The 18,879-nt window shown below is 40.9% G+C and overlaps 1 protein-coding gene across 1 annotated transcript in view; it reads right to left on the reverse strand.

Moving 5' to 3' along the window:
- The window catches only part of LOC127008252 (pikachurin-like), an 83,252-nt gene that overhangs the window by 44,878 nt on the left and 19,495 nt on the right, over positions 1-18,879 (reverse strand). Inside the window, exons 2-4 of the mRNA XM_050880005.1 lie at positions 12,831-13,080; positions 8,888-9,074; positions 4,411-4,513 (exon numbers count right to left, since the gene is read on the reverse strand). Coding sequence (XP_050735962.1) covers positions 4,411-4,513; positions 8,888-9,074; positions 12,831-13,078 — 538 coding nt within the window. The 5' untranslated portion in view covers positions 13,079-13,080. The remainder of the gene's footprint in view (positions 1-4,410; positions 4,514-8,887; positions 9,075-12,830; positions 13,081-18,879) is intronic.

Raw genomic sequence — 18,879 nt, forward strand, 5'->3', positions numbered from 1 at the left:
ATTTTACGGTACCAAAAACATTTACGGCATCAAAACCATATTATTTTTACGGTACCCAAACCATTTACGGTACCAACACATTCTTATTACGGCACCAAATCTATTCAACGGTACCAAACCTATTCAACGGTACCAAAACTATTCAACGGTACCAAAACTATTCAGCGGTACCAAAACTATTCAGCGGTACCAAAACTATTCAACGGAACCAAAACTATTCAGCGGTACCAAAACTATTCAGCGGTACCAAAACTATTCAGCGGTACCAAAACTATTCAACGGAACCAAAACTATTCAGCGGTACCAAAACTATTCAGCGGTAACAAAAACTATTCAACGGTACCAAAACTATTCAGCGGTACCAAAACTATTCAGCGGTACCAAAACTATTCAACGGAACCAAAACTATTCAGCGGTACCAAAACTATTCAGCGGTACCAAAACTATTCAGCGGTACCAGATCCATTTCAGTTCCTAGTCAGCAATTCTTAAAAGGGGAATCGAAACGCATTAAAAAATCAAATATCAGGATTCCAAACAGCCTTGAGCGTGTAATAAGCGACTCTTTGTTTTCACGAATTGCATTTTTTACGGGCGCCGGACAAAGGAAAGTAAAAATAAATCTGAAGGACATAAAAAACCCAAACGGACGCTCAGCTCATGCAATAATTCCAGGATTTAATTAATTATGAGAAAATGGCGGCTCCAGGAATTAACGGGAAAGCTGTGATGATATTTCCCTTAGAGGAGGAGGAGGAGGAGGAGGGAAAGAAGGGATTGTGAGGCTGCCAGATGAACGATAACGTGAACGAGGGCCATAATAAGACATGAAAAGGCTAAACTAATCTATTACCCTAAAATGAAGCTAAACTAGACTGAAAAATGAGGTAGAAAAGACGGAAGGACTAACTAAACTAAGATGAAGCTATACTAGGTTACGGTAGAGCTAGAAAAGACAAATTAACCTAAAATGAAGCTATACTAGGATACAGAAGGGCTAAATAAGACATAGGAAGATAAACTAACCTAAAACAAAGCTAAATTAGACAACATAAAAGCTAGAAAAGACATAAGGAATAAACTAGCCTAAAATGAAGCAATACTAGGATACAGAAGGGCTAAATAAGACATAGGAAGATAAACTAACCTAAAACAAAGCTAAATTAGACTACATATAAGCTAGAAAAGACATAAGGAATAAACTAGCCTAAAATGAAGCAATACTAGGATACAGAAGGGCTAAATAAGACATAGGAAGATAAACTAACCTAAAACAAAGCTAAATTAGACTACATAAAAGCTAGAAAAGAAATAAGGAATAAACTAGCCAAAAATGAAGCTAAATTAATCTAAAAAAGAACTAGAAAGACATATTGGAAATGAACTAACCTAAAATGAAGCAATGCAAGGTTACAGAAGTGATAAAGCAGACATAGAAAGAGAAACTAATGTAAAATAAAGCTAAATTAAACAAAAAAGGAGCTAGAAAAAGACATAGAAGGACTACGTTAGATTACAGAAAAGCAAAAAAGAGACATAGAAAGATAAATTAACCGAAAATGAAGCTACTCAAGACTGAAAATTAACTGGAAAAGACATAGCGAGTAAATTAGACTAAAATAAAGCTATACAAGGCTGAAAAAGGCTAGAAAAGGCTATACTAGAGTTAGAGAATATCTATATTAGAGAGTATTGCTATGATAGAAAAAGGAATAAAGGAAAAAAAATAGGAAAACTTGTGGGAATTAAAGCTGACTAAATTAATGAATGAAAAAGAAAACAAAGAGGAGAAGAGGGAAAAAAGAATAACTGCATGAATTAGAAAATGGAGAACAAAAACAAACATATTATATTCAGAATGGAAAGAGAAGAAAAATAAGAGTAAAAATAAATAAAAGAGCGGTGGATAAGGGAATCAAAGAAAGAGAGAAAAAAAAGAGAACAGGTGAATGGAAAATATATATACATGGAAGAAAAGAAAGTGAACGAATGAATATATAAAACGCAATAAAGAAATAAAGGAGAAACGAACGAAAGAATGAAGAGAAATGAGAAAAATAAAGATGAAAGGAAATAAAATATGAAAACAGATACGAAAAAAAAGAATAACTGCGTGAATTAGAAAATGAAAAACAAAACAGAAAACAAACAAACGAGGCGAAAGGAATTACTATATATGAAGACAAATGAAAAAAAAAAAAAGCTGAATAAATTAATGAATACAAAAAACAACAACAGACAAAGACGAGAAGAGGGAAATAAAAGCTTAAAAAATAAAAAAAAGAATAAACGAAAAAAGAAGAGAAAGAAGGAAAAGAGAGGGAAAGAAGGGCAAAAAAAAAAAAAGAGAAGAGGGAAATAAAAGCGTAAAAAAAATAAAAGAATAAACGAGAGAAAGAGAGAAAGAGAGAGAGGGAGAGGAAGGAGAAAAAAAAGAAGATCGACAAAATAACCGACAGAACGAAAGACATAGAAAGAGAAACAAAGAAAATAAACATGAGAATCGAGAGACAAACAAACAAACAAACAAACAGCCTGGAGATAGAAGAAAAAAAAGGGAGATATGAAAACAAATGAAGAAAAAACAATGAAAGAGAACAGGGGAATCAATTAATGACTATATATAAAAATAAAATAAAAAGAAGTTAATAAAAAAAACCCGTATATATAAAAGAAAATGAACTTACAGATAAACGAGAAAAAGGAAGATAAGAGAGAAAGGATAAAGAAAGACAGAATGATAGACAGAACGAAAGACGGAAAAAGAGAAATAAAGAAAAACAAAAGAATGTAAACAGACAGAGATAGATAAAGAGAGAGAGAAAGAGAATGACCAATAATAGCCTAGCCTCGGCCATTCCCGCGCGGCCCAATATGAATGTGATGATTGTATTGATAAAACCCGAAATTAAAATATGGCGAGAGAGAGAGAGAGAGAGAGAGAGAGAGAGAGAGAGAGAGAGAGAGAGAGAGAGATTTACAGAGTTCCGGATAGGCTATTTATATATCAGTTTATTATTTTTTTGTATTTATTTTGTTTATTTATTTATTATTTGGTTATTTCGTCAGTTAGTCAGTAAGTTAGTCAGTCAAGTCGTTAGTCATTTATTTATTCATTCGGTTAGTTCTTCTTTTTCTTTCTCATTTCCTTCCTTCTCCTCTTCCTCCTCTCTTTCCTTCATTTTCTCTTCATTCATTTATGCAGATTGAAGTTGGACTCGAAAGGAAGACATAAACAAAGAAATAAAAGAGTGCCCCCTTTCAAGACCCGCTCTCCCCCCCTCCCCCGCCCTCCCTCCCCCCTTGGCTCTTTTCCCAATGGCTGTGTTGTGGGAAAGAATTACTGGATGAGGTGAGAGAGAGAGAGAGAGAGAGAGAGAGAGAGAGAGAGAGAGAGAGAGAGAGAAAGGGTGAGTGAAATGAAAATATAACCAAAAGAAAAATAACAAAAATAGAAACGTGAAAAAAAATAATAATAGAGAGAGAAAGAAAGAAAAAACAGATGGTAGAATAAAGAGAGAGAGAGAGAGAGAGAGAGAGAGAGAGAGAGAGAGAGAGAGAGAGAGAGAGAGAGAGAGAGAGAGAGAGAGAGAGAGAGAGAGAGAATACAAGAAATAAGAATAAGAAATAAGAGTGAAAAGAGAGAAAGAAAAAAACAAACAAAGACAGAATGATAGACAAAACGAGACAGACAAAGAGAAATAAAAAGAAAAGAAAGAGGAAAACAGACAGACACAAAGACAGAACGACTGATGGAAAGAGAAAAAGAAAGAAAGAGAGAACGAAATAAATAAAGAAAAGGAGCAAAAATGAAGACAGGAAGATGAAAGGCAAAGACGAGAGAGAAGAAAAGAGAGGAAGAGAAGAAAGAGGAAGAAGAAGAGGGAGAGGAAGGGTGATGGAGGAGGAGGGAAGTGAAGCGGAAGGGAGAGGTGAGGGAGTGCAAAGGAGGAGGAGGAGGAGGAGGAGGAGGAGGAGGAAGAAAAAGGAAGACATCAATCGCCAGAGGGGAAAGAAGAAGACAAGGAAGAAAAAGATCAACGGGGAGAGAAAGTATACACACACACACACACACACACACACACACACACACACACACACACACACACACACAAAGCATTGACAGAGAAGGAATAAGACAATGAGAGAGAGAGAGAGAGAGAGAGAGAGAGTAAAAAGAGAGAGAAGCTTAAAGTTGGCTATGGTGTGTACCTTGTTACGGTTCTCTCTCTCTCTCTCTCTTGGCCATTAGCACTTTTCTGACTACACTTGTTCGGGCATGTATTACTCTCTCTCTCTCTCTCTCTCTCTCTCTTATCCTTCCTCCTTCCTTCCCTTCCCTTCCTCCTCTCCTCCTCCTCCCTCTCTCTCTCTCTCTCTCTCTCTCTCTCTCTCTCTCTCTCTCCTCACCAGGGTGGCAGTAGCGTCCGCCGCGGCTGAGGGGACACAGGCAGCGTGGCACTCCTGCGGCGGCGTCGAGTTGGCACCGCCCCAGACCACACTCCAGCGGGCACTGTGGGGAGGAAAGGGGGGCAGTATGAGAGGGGGCGGAGGTAGTGTGAGAGGGGGAGGGGGTAGTGTGAGAGGTGGGAGGGGTAGGAAGGAACTGCGAGGGAGAAGGGGTCGGGGCACTGTGAAAGGGGACAGATTGAAAAGGGGCACTGTAAAGGGGGACACTGCGGGGGAGGTGGCACTGTAAATAGGGGTAAGGCACTGTAAAAGGGTAGAGGGTGTAAGGGGAGAAGCTGGAAGGCAGAGAAGGGGGCGGGGTCACGATGGGAAGGGGGCATTTTGAGAGGGGGCAGGTGTGTTTTTGAAAGAGGGAAGCGTGGGTGAGAGGGATGAACTGTGAGAGGGTAGACGATAGGAGTAGGGTGAAGGGTGTTGAGTTGTGGGGTGTAGGGTTAAGGATGAAGGGGGGAAGGGTGTTGAGTGTAGGGTGGGAGGGTGGAAGGGTGAGTATTTGTAGGGTGAAGGGTGAGAGGGCGTGAAGGGGAAGGGGGGGGATGGGAGGGTGTATAGTGGAAGGATATATGGGGAAAGGTGCATTTTTCTTCTCTTCCTTCTCCTCCTCCTCCTCCTCCTCCTCCACTTCTTTATCTTCTAATGCATGAAATAAAGGTGAAGAAAGAGCGAAAAGAAGAGAGATAGAGAGCGAAAGAGAGAAAGGATAAGACAAATAAAACTAAAGAGAGGAAATGAATGAGAAAATAGATGAAAAAGGAGAAACGAACGAGAGGAAAAGGAAGATTAATAAAAAGAGGAGGAGGAAGAGGAGGAGGTAAGAGGAGAAGGAGGAGGAGGGGGAAGAGGTAAGGAAGGAAAGAAGGGAGCGATAAGGAGGTCAGGAGGGAAATGATCAGTGAAGGCGAGGAGGAGGAGGAGGAGGAGGAGGAGGAGGAGGAGGAGGAGGAGGAAGAGAAGCAATAAAATATCCTTACACGGAATATATATGACAAGAGGGAGAGCGAGAGAGAGAGAGAGAGAGAGAGAGAGAGAGAGAGAGAGAGAGAGAGAGAGAGAGAGAGAGAGAGAGAGAGAGAGAGAGAGAGAGAAAAGGTAGACTAAAGGTACACTCCAGAGAGGTTTTGCTTTATTGGACTCACGGAAACTACCTGTGTGTGTGTGTGTGTGTGTGTGTGTGTGTGTGTGTGGGTGTGTGTGTGCGTGTGTGTGTTCATGGTCCAGTTAGCAGGGAAAGACGAAGAGAAGGAAGAACAGGAGGAGGAGGAAATGGAGGAGAAAGAAGAGGAAGAGGAGGAAGAGGAGGAGGAAGAGAAGGGAGAGGAGAAGGAAGTTAAATAAGTGGAAGAGAAGGAGGAGGAAAAGGAAATAAAAATAAAGAGGAAGGAGAGAAAAGAAGAGGAAAAGAAGAGAGAGAGAGAGAGAGAGAGAGAGAGAGAGAGAAACACAGGTTGTCGTTGAGTGTGTCAAACTCAAATCCAACAACTTCAACACACACACACACACACACACACACACACACACACACACACACACACACACACACACACACATAATCCTACCTAAGCCTAAGACCTGTTTTGCGTGAGTCACACTGCTATTACGTGCAATGTGTGTGCGTGAGAGAGAGAGAGAGAGAGAGAGAGAGAGAGAGAGAGAGAGAGAGAGAGAGAGAGAGAGAATTATACAAAACAGTAAAATGTTGACAAGTTGTGGAAAAGCTGCCTCTCTCTCTCTCTCTCTCTCTCTCTCTCTCTCTTATCGTTACGGCGCATACGGCCAAAAGGTTGTTAGAGCTAAAGTGCCTGCCTCTCTTCACACCATCATCCGCCTACACTCTCTCTCTCTCTCTCTCTTAAATGATCGAACGAAGAGAGAGAGAGAGAGAGAGAGAGAGAGAGAAAGGGAAAGTGAGGGGAAATTACACGATCCTTAAGTTCGGGTTTTATTTTCCCCTTCCTTCCTCTCCTCCTCTTCCTCTTCCTCCTCCTCCTCCTCCTCTTCCTCTTTCTCTTCCTCCTCCTCCTCCCCTTCCCACATTTCCCCTCCAATGGTTTTCTCCTCAACCCATTTCATGTTCTTCTCGTTTATCATGATTTTCTTCCTCTCTCTCTCTCTCTCACTCTCTCTCTTTCTTCTTTCTCTAATTTCTTTAACATTATTTCTCTCTCTTTCTTTCTCCCCTGGTTCCTCTTTTCCCTCGTTTTCCTTTTCCTGTTTCCTCCTATCTTCCTTTTTCTTTTGCTTCTCTCTTTATCTCTTTTTATTTCCTTTCTTTCTGTTTCCCTTTTTCTGTTTTATTCCTGTCTTTCTTTTCTCCCTCTCTCTATCTCTCTTTCTTTCTCCTTTTTTCTCTCCCTTCCTCTCTTTTCTTTTTCTTTTTTTTCCTTTCTGTCTTGGTTTCCTCTCTTCTCCTCCTTTTGTTTCCCTCTTTTCCTATTTTATTATTTATTTTTCCATTTTATTCTCTCTTCCTCTTCTTTCCTTCTCTTCTCTCTCTCTCTCTCTCTTCCTCTTCTTCCCTTCTCTTCTCTCTCTCTCTCTTCCTCTTCTTTCCTTATCTTCTCTCTCTCTCTCTCTCTTCCTCTTCTTTCCTTCTCTTCTCTCTCTCTCTCTTCCTCTTCTTTCCTTCTCTTCTCTCTCTCTCTCTTCCTCTTTTCTGATATCATATTCTCTCTCCCTTCCCCTCTCTTTCTTCTTCTTTAGTTCCCCTCACTTTCCCTTTTATATGATCCTCCTCCTCCTCCTCCTCCTCCTCCTCCTCTTCTTCTTCTTCTTCCTCCTCCTCCTCCTTCCCACCTTCGTTTTCACCTCTTCCGCCTCCGTTCCTCCAATATTTTTTCCTCCCTCTTCCTCCTCTTATTTCCTCTCTCCAATGTTATTCTCTTCCTCCTCCTCCTCCTCCTCCTTCTCCTTCTTCCTTCTCCTTCAGTAAAATTGGCTTCTCTTCTCTCCTCTTCCTTCCTTCCTTCCTACCTATGTTTGTTTTCTTGTCTTTCTTTCTTATTTTTCTTTTTTTTATTCCTTCATCCTCTTTTCTTTTTCCTTCTGTCTCTTCCTTCCTTCCTTTTCTTCTTTCCTTCATTTTCTCTTTTCTTTCTTCTCCTTCCTTCCTTCCTTTCTATATTCTCCCCTTTCTTTCCTTCATTTTTGTATTCATTCCATCCTTCCTTCCTTCTCTCTCTCTCTCTTCCTTCCTTCCTTCCTTCCTATATTCTTTCCTACTTTCCTATATTCATACCTTCCTTCCTTCCTTCTTTCCTTCCTTCCTTCCTTCCTTCCTTCCTTCTTTCTCTCCTTCCTTCCTTTCTTCCTTCTTTCTCTCCTTCCTTCCTTCCTTCCTTCTCTTCCTTCCTTTCATGTGGGTACGAAAAAGGAGGAGAAAAAGTAGAGCTTCCCACACACACACACACACACACACACACACACACACACACACACACACACACACATTGTTTATCTGTTTGTTTTTAAAATGCTCTCTCTCTCTCTCTCTCTCTCTCTCTCTCTCTCTCTCTCTCTCTCTCTCTCTGTAACGCCTGACGCCTCCGAGTGAGCGAGTGAGTGAGTGAGCGAGTGAGCGAGAGAAAGTGAGCGAGTGCTTGCTCTAACCAACCAGACGGCACCAACACGGAAAAAGTAAACTGATCTCTCTCTCTCTCTCTCTCTCTCTCACCGCCTCCCTTCCTTCCCCTCACTCCCCTCATCTCCTTCCCTTCTCTCTCTTTTTTTCCTCTCTTCCTCTTTCCCCTTCTTCCCCTTCCTCCCTCCATTCCCCTTCCCTCCCCTTCCCCTTCTCTCTCTTCGCTATCCTGCATTCCTTCCTCTTCCTCCCCTCTTCCCTTTCCCTTCCCTCCCCTCTCCCCACCTCGCTACGCCTCGCTTCACCACCTCCCCTCCCCCTCTCCTCCCCTCACATCGCTTCGTTTCACCCCATCTCCCCTTCCCCTCCCCTCCCTCCCCCTCTCTCCCCAACTCGATTTCCCCTCACCTCACTGCATTCCCTTCTCTCCCTCTTCCTCTTCTTCTCCCTTTCGTCTCCTCCCCATCTCTACAAACCTTCTTCCCTTCCCTTTATCTCCCCGTCCCTTCCTTCCCGTTCCTCCTCTCCCCTTTCCTTCTCTCCTCCTCCTCCTTTCCTCCCTTCCCTTCCCTCCCATCCTCAGTTCCTTCCTATCCTTTCTTCCACCCCATTTTCTCTCCTCTCATCTCCCCATTTTCCCTACCCCATATCTTCCCCTCCCCTTCCCATTTTCCCTACCCCATATCTTCCTCTCCCCTCCCCATTTTCCCTACCCCATATCTTCTTCTCCCCTTTCCACTTCATCCCCTCATCCTTCCCTCCCCACCTATTTCCCATCCCTTCCTAAACCCTCCCCTCTCCATTTCTTCCCCTTCCTCCCCATTTCCTCCCCACACTCACCATGGAGGTCAGGCTTTGGGTCGCCCGAAGGTTGGGGAGAGCAGAGGGGACCTTCTGCTCGAGGTTGGGGCCTGGGGAGGTGAGGTAGCGCTCCTCAAGCTCCTCCCCAACCTCCCCTTCAATCCCCATCTCCACCCCTTCGATCTCCAGCTGCAGTTGTCCTTGTCCCTCTCTCAGCATCTTGTACCTGTGGGGGAGAGAGAGGGGAGGTGAGACGGGGGAGAGGGGAGATAAATGAGTGGATGATGAAGTGAATTATTTTTATTTATTATTATTTTTTTTACAACAAAGGAGACAGCTCAAGGGCACAGAAAAAGGAAACAATAAAAAAAAGCCCGCTACTCGCTGCTCATAAAAAATAAAAATAAAAAATAAAATGAGGTGGTGGAAGTGAATGAGGGGAGAGAAGGCAGGTGAGAGGAGGGAGAGGGGAGATAATGAGTGGGGTGATGAGGTGAATGCGGGGAGGTGAGAGTGAATGAGGGGAGAGAAGGCAGGTGAGAGGAGGGAGAGGGGAGAGAAATGCGTGGGGAGATGTAGAGAATGGGGAGTGGTAAGAGTGAATGAGGGGAGAGAAGGCAGGTGAGAGGAGGGAGAGGGGAGATAAATGCGTGGGGAGATGAGGTGGAGTGTGGGGAGAAAGTGGGTGAAAAAAGAAAAAAAGAGAAAAAACAACATGAGGGAAACAACAACAACAAAAAAAACAATAAAAGAGCAAAACAAAAGTAAAAAAAAGACGAAAAAAAGAAACAAGAAAAAAAAACAAGCGGGAAACAACAATAACAAAAACAATGCAAAAAAGCCAAAACAAAAGCCAAAAAAAGACGAAAAAAAGAAAAAAAGGGAAAAGAAAAGAAACACGAGGGAAAAACAACAACAACAGCAACAACACAAAAAAAAGCAAACCAAAAGCCCACCACCCCCAAAAACAGAAAAAAAAAACTGAATAAAAAATGGATGTGTGTGTGTGTGTGTGTGTGTGTGTGTGTGTGTGTGTGTGTGTGTGTGTGTGTGTGTTTTTCAGGCGTAACCTCATTAACCTGCGAACACCTGGGAAATCACGCCGCGTTACCTGCCCAAGGAATGCAGCGGTAAATATTGTCAGCTTTTAGTCTCCCATTTTTGTTTTGCTTGTCACACGGACGGGGAGAAAAAAAGTAAGGGGAATGTTTTTTATATATATTTGTAGTAAGAAAGAATAATAGAGTATGTTACGGTTAAGTGTTGTGTTGAAAGAAGAAGAATGAAAATGGTATATACGTAATGTGATCTGTCTATTCTCTTTTTCATCTTTCCTTTTTTTTTTCTTATATATATTTGTAGTAAGAAAGACTAATAGAGTATATTGTGATTACGTGTTGTGTTGTAAAAAAGAAAAATGGAGATGGTATATAATGTGATCTCTCTATCCTCTTTTTCATTTTTCATTTTTTTTATATATATTTGTAGTAAGAAAGAATGATAAAGTATGTTATGATTATACGTGTTGTGTGTTGTAAAAAAGAAAAATGGAAATGGTATATAATGTGATCTCTCTATTCTGTTTTTCATCATTCCTTTTTTGGTTACATAAATGGAAAGATAAATGTTTTTTTTATATATATTTGTAGTAAGAAAGAATGATAGAGTATGTTATGATTATACGTGTTGTGTGTTGTAAAAAAGAAAAATGGAAATGGTATATAATGTGATCTCTCTATCCTCTTTTTCATCATTCCTTTTTTGGTTACATAAATGGAGAGAGAGAAATGTTTTTTTTATATATATATTTGTAGTAAGAAAGAATGATAGAGTATGTTATGATTACGTGTTGTGTTGTAAAAAAAAGAGAATGGAAGTGGTATATAATGTGATCTCTCTATCCTCTTTTTCATTTTTCATTTTTTTTATATATATTTGTAGTAAGAAACAATAATAGAGTATGTTATGATTACGTGTTGTGTGTTGTAAAAAAAGAAAAATGGAAATGGTATATAATGTGATCTCCCTATCCTCTTTTTCATCATTCCTTTTTTGGTTACATAAATGGAGAGATAAATGTTTTTTTTATATATATTTGTAGTAAGAAAGAATGATAGAGTATGTTATGATTACGTGTTAGTTGTGCTGAAAAAAAGAATGGAAATGGTACATAACGCGATCTCTGTATCCTCATTTTATCTTTCCTCTTTTGGTTACATAAATGGAGAGAGAAATGTAAGGAAAATAAGAATGGAAATTATATATAACGTGATCTCTCTATCCTCATTTCATCATTCCTCTTTTGGTTACATAAATGGAGAGAGAAATGTAAGGAAAAGAAGAATGGAAATTATATATAACGTGATCTCTCTATTCTCTTTTCCATCGTTCCTTTTTTGGTTACATAAAGGGAATGTATTTCGATATAAACTAGATGAAAATAAAAGCGTATGATATGACTTGACCTTTTTCAAGAAGAATAATGATAGTATATATATATTTTTTTTTTACAACAAAGGAAGCAGCTCAAGGGCACACACAAAATAAAACAATAATAAAAAAAAAAGCCCGCTAATCGCTGTTCCCATAAAAGAATCAGAAGAGGTGACAAATAGAATATACATAGAGAGGGAAAACATGATAACCTGGTAATTGGCATCGAATTTTTAACATAGAAAAACGAAGTAGAAATGATAATAATGGCAATTCCTTCCTTCGTCCGCATTTCCTCCTGCCTATTACTTGACCTTATTCAAGAAGAGTGTATCAAGTCACCTCTCCACCCGAAATTGACCTCTCTTTTGGCTACTCTTTACTTTTATCTGTTATGGGAGCGGCGAGTAGCGGGCTTTTTTTTTTTTTGTACTCTTTTTGTTGCCCTTGAGCCGCGTCCTTTGATGTAAAAAAAAAAAAATGTAAAGTGTTAATAAAAAGTAGAAAAAAGTAGAATTGAAATGGATCTGTTGTCAATGAATGGAAATATAAAATGTAAAGTGTGTTAATAAAAAGTAGAAAAAAAATGTAGAATTGAAACGGATCTGTTGTCAATGTATGGAAAAAAAAGTGTTTGACTGAAAATGACAAAAAAAAGACGAAAAGAAAGACAAAAAAAGAAAAAAAAACATGAGGGAAACAACAACAACAGAAACAATACAAAAAAAAACCCCTCCAAAAAAACGAAAACAAAAAAAAAATAATAATGATAATAATAAAATAAGTGACGTTAAGTAATTATTTTTAAGTTTAAGAAAAATCCAAACTGATATGTAATTAAAATGCAAATAATAATAATAATAATAATAATAATAATAATAATAATAATAATAATAATAACAATAGTAATAAAGAAGATGGAAGAGGAAGAAGAAGAAGGGAAGGAAGAGAAACGAACAAAGGACAATGTTAACGTCCCCCTCTTCTTCTTCCCTCTTCCTCCTCCTCCTCTTCTTCCTCCTCTTCCCCTCCTTTATACCCAAGACAAAAGAAAGGAGATGAAAAACAGCACACAACACGTCTCTCTCTCTCTCTCTCTCTCAACTCCTTCGTTACCAATGTTTCCTCCGCCTCATGCATTTCCTCTCCTTCCTTCCCTTTCTCCTTTATTTTCCTTCTCTCCTCTTCCCTCTCTTCTTCCTCGTGTTTCTATCTCTCATTCTTTATTATTTCCTTGATTCTTGACCTTTTCCCCTCTTTCTTTCCTTTCTTCCTTTCTTCCTTCCTTATTTCCTTCTTTTTTCCTACCTTTCATCCTTATCTTTCCTTCCTTCCTTCATTTCTTCATTATTCTCTCCTTCCTTCATTCCTCCTTCCCTCCTTCCTTCTCTCTTTTTCCTTCTCCACTCTCTCCCTTCTTCCTTCCTTCCTTCCAATCCTTTTCCTTTCATTCTCTCTCTATTTACCTTCCTACGTACCTGTCCTTTACCCAAACTCTCTCTCTCTCTCTCTCTCTCTCTCTCTCTCTCTCTCTCTCTCTCTCACTTACCTATCGTAGTTGAGAATATCTGCGCGGTCAATTAGTTGGTTGTAGTCCTGGTTGTCGAAGGAGGAGGAGGAGGACGAGGAGGAGGAGGAAGAGTAGGAGGAGGAGGCGAGGGCGTTGGGGTGACCCTGGTCGTCGTCATCCTCCCCATTGTTGTTGTCGTCGTTGTTGTTGTTGTCGTCCTCAAGAACAGCCACGAACGACGCTTCCTTCTCGTAGAGGATCGACGACTCCAGCTTGGTGTAGTTCATGCCTGTGGAAGGGGAAACAATAACAATATTAATAATAATAAATAATAATGCTAATTGGTATATTCGGTCTTTGCTGCCGTGATGGAGGGGATAATAATAATAATAAGAATTAGAAGAAGAATAGATAATAATAAAAACAAGACTTACAATAGAACAAGAACAAGAAGGAAAGGAAAACAAGAGCAAAATGTAAAATGTACCTCTCATAAACACATTGTAGAAACATATAAAAGTAAATAAGTAGGAGTGAGATAGGAGGTGATGGTGTGTAGTGGTGTTAAGTGAGGCGGTGATGGTAGTGGTGGTGAAGGTGGTTGTATAGAGTAGTGGTGAGAAGTGGTATTGAAGATGTAAGTGGTGAGCGGTAGTGAAGTCTTGGTGTGTGGTTATAAGTAGTGAGAGTGGGTTAGGTGGTAGTGGTGATATAAGTGGTGGTGAGTAAGTGGTGAGTACTGGTGATGAAAAAGTGGTGATGTAAAGTGAAGGTGAGTGAGTGTGAGTGGTGGTGGTGGTGGTGGTGGTGGTGGTTGTATAAATTGGTGGTGATGAGTGGTGGTTAGTGGTGATGAAAAATGGTGATTGGTGTTGTTGTTGTTGTTGTTGGTGGTGGTGGTGGTGGTGGTGGAGGTTGTATAAATTGGTGGTGATGAGTGGTGGTTAGTGGTGATGAAAAATGGTGATTGTTGTTGTTGTTGTTGTTGTTGGTGTTGGTGTTGGTGGTGGTGGAGGTTGTATAAAGTTGTGGTGATGAGTGATGGTTAGTGGTGATGAAAAATGGTGATTGATGTTGTTGTTGTTGTTGTTGGTGGTGGTGGTGGTGGTGATGTTTGTAAAAAAAAAAAAGTTGCAGAGAGAGTGGACGTAGTGGCAAAAAGAGAGCGAGAGAGCGAGAGAGAGAGAGAGAGAGAGAGAGAGAGAGAGAGAGAGAGAGAGAGAGAGAGAGAGAGAGAGAGAGAGAGAGAGAGAGAGAGATTTACATAGATTTACATAGAAAATCAGACCACACAGACCCCATGGTCCAGACTTGGTGGTCTGTCCTTAAACCTAAGTGATTTTACATTAATCAGAAGACTCCAAACCGTTGCATTTCTACTCTAGTTGATATTAAGTTGAAGGAAGTGACGGTCGAGCTTATAATAGAAGTAGTCAATCGTGTTACACTGGACCACTGATGGTGGAAGCTTATTCCATTCTCGCACTACAACGTTGGTGAAGAAAAATTTGGTGCAATCTGAATTTACTTGTCTACATCTGAGTTTTACGCCATTGTTCCTCGTGCGCAGTCTGTCATCGATCATAAACAATGTTGATCTGTCTACATTCGTGAAACCATTAAGTATTTTAAAACATTCGATCAATTTTCCTCTGAGGCGACGTTTCTCAAGAGAGAACCTGTTAAGGATAGAAAGCCTTTCTTCGTAGGATTTGTTGCGCAAGGAAGGGATCATTTTCGTTGCCCGACGCTTAACACCTTCTAATTTAGCAATATCCTTTGCATGGTGGGGGGACCAAAACTGTACCGCATATTCCAAGTGGGGTCTGACTAAACTGTTGTAGAGCGGGAGTATTACATCTTTATTCTTGAATACAAAGTTTCTTTTAATGAAGCCCAACATTCTGTTCGCTTTATTTGCTGCATCGATGCATTGCTGTGAGAATTTGAGGTTTGACGCGATTTTGACCCCAAGTCTTTGACGCATTGAACGCTTTTGAGTTTAACGCCGCGCATTTCGTATTCGAACTTCTTATTCCTCGTTCCAACTTGAAGGACCTGGCACTTGTCTACGTTAAAGGGCATCTCCCATCTATCCGACCAAGCTGAAATTTTGTGCAAATCCTCTTGGAGGCTTTGCCTGTCTTCGTCAGTGAGAACCGAGTTACCAATCTTTGTGTCGTCTGCAAATTTACTAATGCGGTTATTGAGTCCAACATCCACGTCGTTGATGTAAATAATGAAGAGCACTGGGCCAAGGACCGAGCCCTGAGGGACGCCACTAGTGACAGGCGCCCACTCTGAGTTAAATCCGTCAATCACTACTGTTTGTTCTGTGGTGCTCTACCAATTCGCGATCCATTGGTTTACTTGACCGTCAATACCTATTTGCTTTAATTTGTAAAGTAATTTATGATGCGGGACTTTATCAAACGCTTTCTGAAATCAAGATAGACTACGTCCAGTGATTTGGTTACGTCATAAACAGTGAAGAGGTCGTTATAAAAGGTTAATAGGTTTGATAGGCAGGATCTTTTGTTTCGGAAGCCATGTTGTGAGTCCCCAATCAATGAGTGGCTTTCAAGGTAACTCACAATTTTGTCTCTAATTATGCCCTCAAGTAGCTTACCTACAACCGAAGTTAGACTAATGGGCCTGTAATTACCTGGAACTTTTTGTCTCCTTTCTTTAAAATCGGTGTCACGTTAGCCTTTTTCCAATCTGAAGGACGATGCCTTGTCGCAAGGACATATTGAATACGGTTGTGAGGGAGGAGAGTATTTCGCTCTTCGTTTCTTTCAGCAGAGTTGGATATACTTTGTCAGGTCCAGGACTTTTATTTGTTTTAAGTGAATGGAGAGCTTTAAGGACTTCATCGGTTGTTATTTCAAAATTAGGCAATGCATGCTCGAGATTTACAATAGTACTGGTGTTGGTGGTAGCGAGAGGAAGACTGTTAGTATTAAACACCGAGGAAAAGTAATTGTTTAAGAGGTTTGCAATGTGTTGGCTGTCAGTCACTAGTGCACCGTCGCTGTTTGTTAAAGGTCCAATACCACTTTTGATCGCCTTTCTGTTGTTTATGTAACTGAAGAAAGATTTCGGGTTATTTTTACAGTTGGCTGCAATATTTTCTTCATATCTACGCTTTGCCTGACCTACTAGTCTTTTTACTCGTCGCCTGGCATCATTATAGAGTCTAATGTTCTCGGGCGTGCTTTGTTCTTTCTTTAACCTGTAAAGCAATTTTCTCTCATTGAGAGAGAGAGAGAGAGAGAGAGAGAGAGAGAGAGAGAGAGAGAGAGAGAATGTTTGCATAGTAGATATAAAAGCCGGGACGAAGGAATGCGTTGAACAATATATTTTGAAGATTCTCGTTCGGCAAATATTTTTTCAGTCTGGTTTTCACTTTTATTACATATACATACATAGTCTCTCTCTCTCTCTCTCTCTCTCTCGTTCCTCCTTCTCCTTGCAATCTTTTACTCGTGTCTAAATCTCTCTTCCTCTTTACTTTCTTTTATTATTATTATTATTATTATTATTATAATTATTATTATTTATTCTTGTTGGTTCTTTTTTATTTTATTTTATTTATTTTATTGTTTTCTTTCTTGCAATGATTTTTTTCCGCATTTTCTCTCTCTTTTTTTTTATTTATGCTTCTTATTGTATTATTTAAGTCTTCTTCTTCTTCTTCTTCCTCTTCTTCTTTTTCTTCTTCTTCTTGTTTTTTTTCAGTTCGGTTTTCGCTTTTAATAATTTCTCACATCATTTCTTATTCTTTTTATTTCTTTTACTATTTCTATCTTTTACTCAAGCCGGATTTTCTTTTCTTTTTCTTCTTTTTCTTCTTTTTTTATTCTTCGTCTTATCGCTCTTCCTTTTCCCTGTTTTCCTTTCGTCTTGTTCCTCTTCGTCTAAATCTTGTTCTTTTAATTCTTCTTCTTATTATCATCATCGACTTTTATCTCTTTCTCGCCATCAATTTTCTTCTCATTTGCAATTCATAAATGTTGGCAACTTTCTTCTTTGGCTCCACACCAAAAACCGACAGACAGCCACACACACACACACACACACACACACACACACACACACACACACACACACACACACACACACACACTTCCCAAGACTCAATAGTTAGTGCAGTTGGTGAGAAAGAAGGAGGAGGAGGAGGAGGAGGAGGAGGAGGAGGAAGAAGAAAAGTAAGGAAGAGGAAGAGGAGAAAGGAGATGAGAGGGAAAGGAGAGGAGGAGGAGGAGGAGGAAGGAGATGGGGAGGATGAGGAAAGGGGAAGAGGAGAGGGGAAGGAAGAGGAAGGGAGAGGAGGGGAAGAGGAGGGGAATGGATAAATAGCCCCTTCCCAATCCCCTCACTTCCCCTCTTCCTGTAGACTCCCCCCTCTTACCCATCACCCCTCCAACCCCCTCCCCTTCATCCCCTCCTCACCCCCTTCCTTCTCCCCTTCATCCCCCACTCTCCCTCTTCAACCCTCTCCCCTTCCTCACCACCATCACCCTCCCCTCCCCTCCCCCCCTCTCCACCGCGACACTCAATAACCTTAACTATTTCCCGGCACCCATTTATCCACTACCACCTCCTCCCCTCCACCTCCTCCACCACCTACATTCCACTAGTAATCTATCCACCACTACACTTAATGGTTTTACCCACGCCTTCGACCCTTCCACCCCTCCACTTCCAGCTCCACCTCTACCTTAATACTTCACCCACCATCACCACCACCACCATCACTATCAGACTACCACCATCATCACTATTCACTACCCTTTCTTAACTATTATCACCATCACAACCACCATCACCATCATCACCACCATCACCATCAGACTACCATCACTACCACCTCTGTTCAATACCCTTTCTTAAGTTTCATCACCATCACAACCACCATCACCATCATCACCACCATCACCATCAGACTACCATCACTACCACCTCTGTTCAACACCCTTTCTTAAGTTTCATCACCATCACCATCACCATCACGTAAATCACCACTTCTATCTCGACCAATGTTTCTTATCCTATCTTAATCATCACCATCATCACGTCAATCATCACCATCACTAACAATCATCACCATCACCACCACTATTATCGTTTTCCAGGCTTTCTTAACCATCACCATCACCACTAGACTATCACCACCACCACTACCACCATCATCACCATCACCACCAGACCACTATCACCATCACCACCTCTCCTACCTCCCCCAACATCATCCCCCTACCATTAACATCATCACTTCCACCTGTCATCACCATCAGTTTTCTACACTTTCTGAACCACCACCATCACCATCATCACCATCACCACCACCACCACTATTCTCTACCCTTTCTTCAACACTATCATCACCACGCCATTACCACCACTACTGCCACCATCACCACCACAACCACCATCACCATCACTATTCCCTACCCTTACTCAACCACCATCACTGTTACCACCACCAGTAGGGAAAGGAGAGGAGGAAACGGAGGAAGGAGATGGGGAGGAAGAGGAAAGGGGAAGAGAAGAGGGGAAGGAAGAGGAAGGGAGAGGAGGAAGGAAGAGGAGGGGAATAGTTAAATAGACCCTCCTCAATCCCACCTTTCGCAGTCATCAACACAACCTCCATCACACCTTTCCCTGCAGGTAAAACATCTATACAAGCGCTCCACGCCTTCCCCGAATCACTCATGCCATATTCACAGCCCTTCTTAAACCGCCTATCGGACCATCGACTTGCTTACGTAGACTCCAGCAAGTGTAATAAAGAAACACATAAATAAGGAGTAAAGAGTAATAAAGATTGGTAAAGAGTAATAAAGAGCCAGACTTATGTATACTTGTTTGTAAGTGTTCGTTCCTCTTACTTATCCCCCCCCCCACCACCTACCACTAAAAGAAATCAAGGGTTGCAAACTGTATGGGCAACATTGTCACTCCCTTCCTTCCGACTCCTTCATCGTGACATCGTGAAGTTAAAAGGTTCGTAAAAAATAAATAGATAGACAGGGAGACAGAAAGGCGGTGGGAAAGGAACAGCCAGAGAGGGACAGGGAGAGAG

The sequence above is a fragment of the Eriocheir sinensis genome, chromosome 37 (assembly GCF_024679095.1).
Source record: "Eriocheir sinensis breed Jianghai 21 chromosome 37, ASM2467909v1, whole genome shotgun sequence".
Taxonomy (NCBI): domain Eukaryota; kingdom Metazoa; phylum Arthropoda; class Malacostraca; order Decapoda; family Varunidae; genus Eriocheir; species Eriocheir sinensis.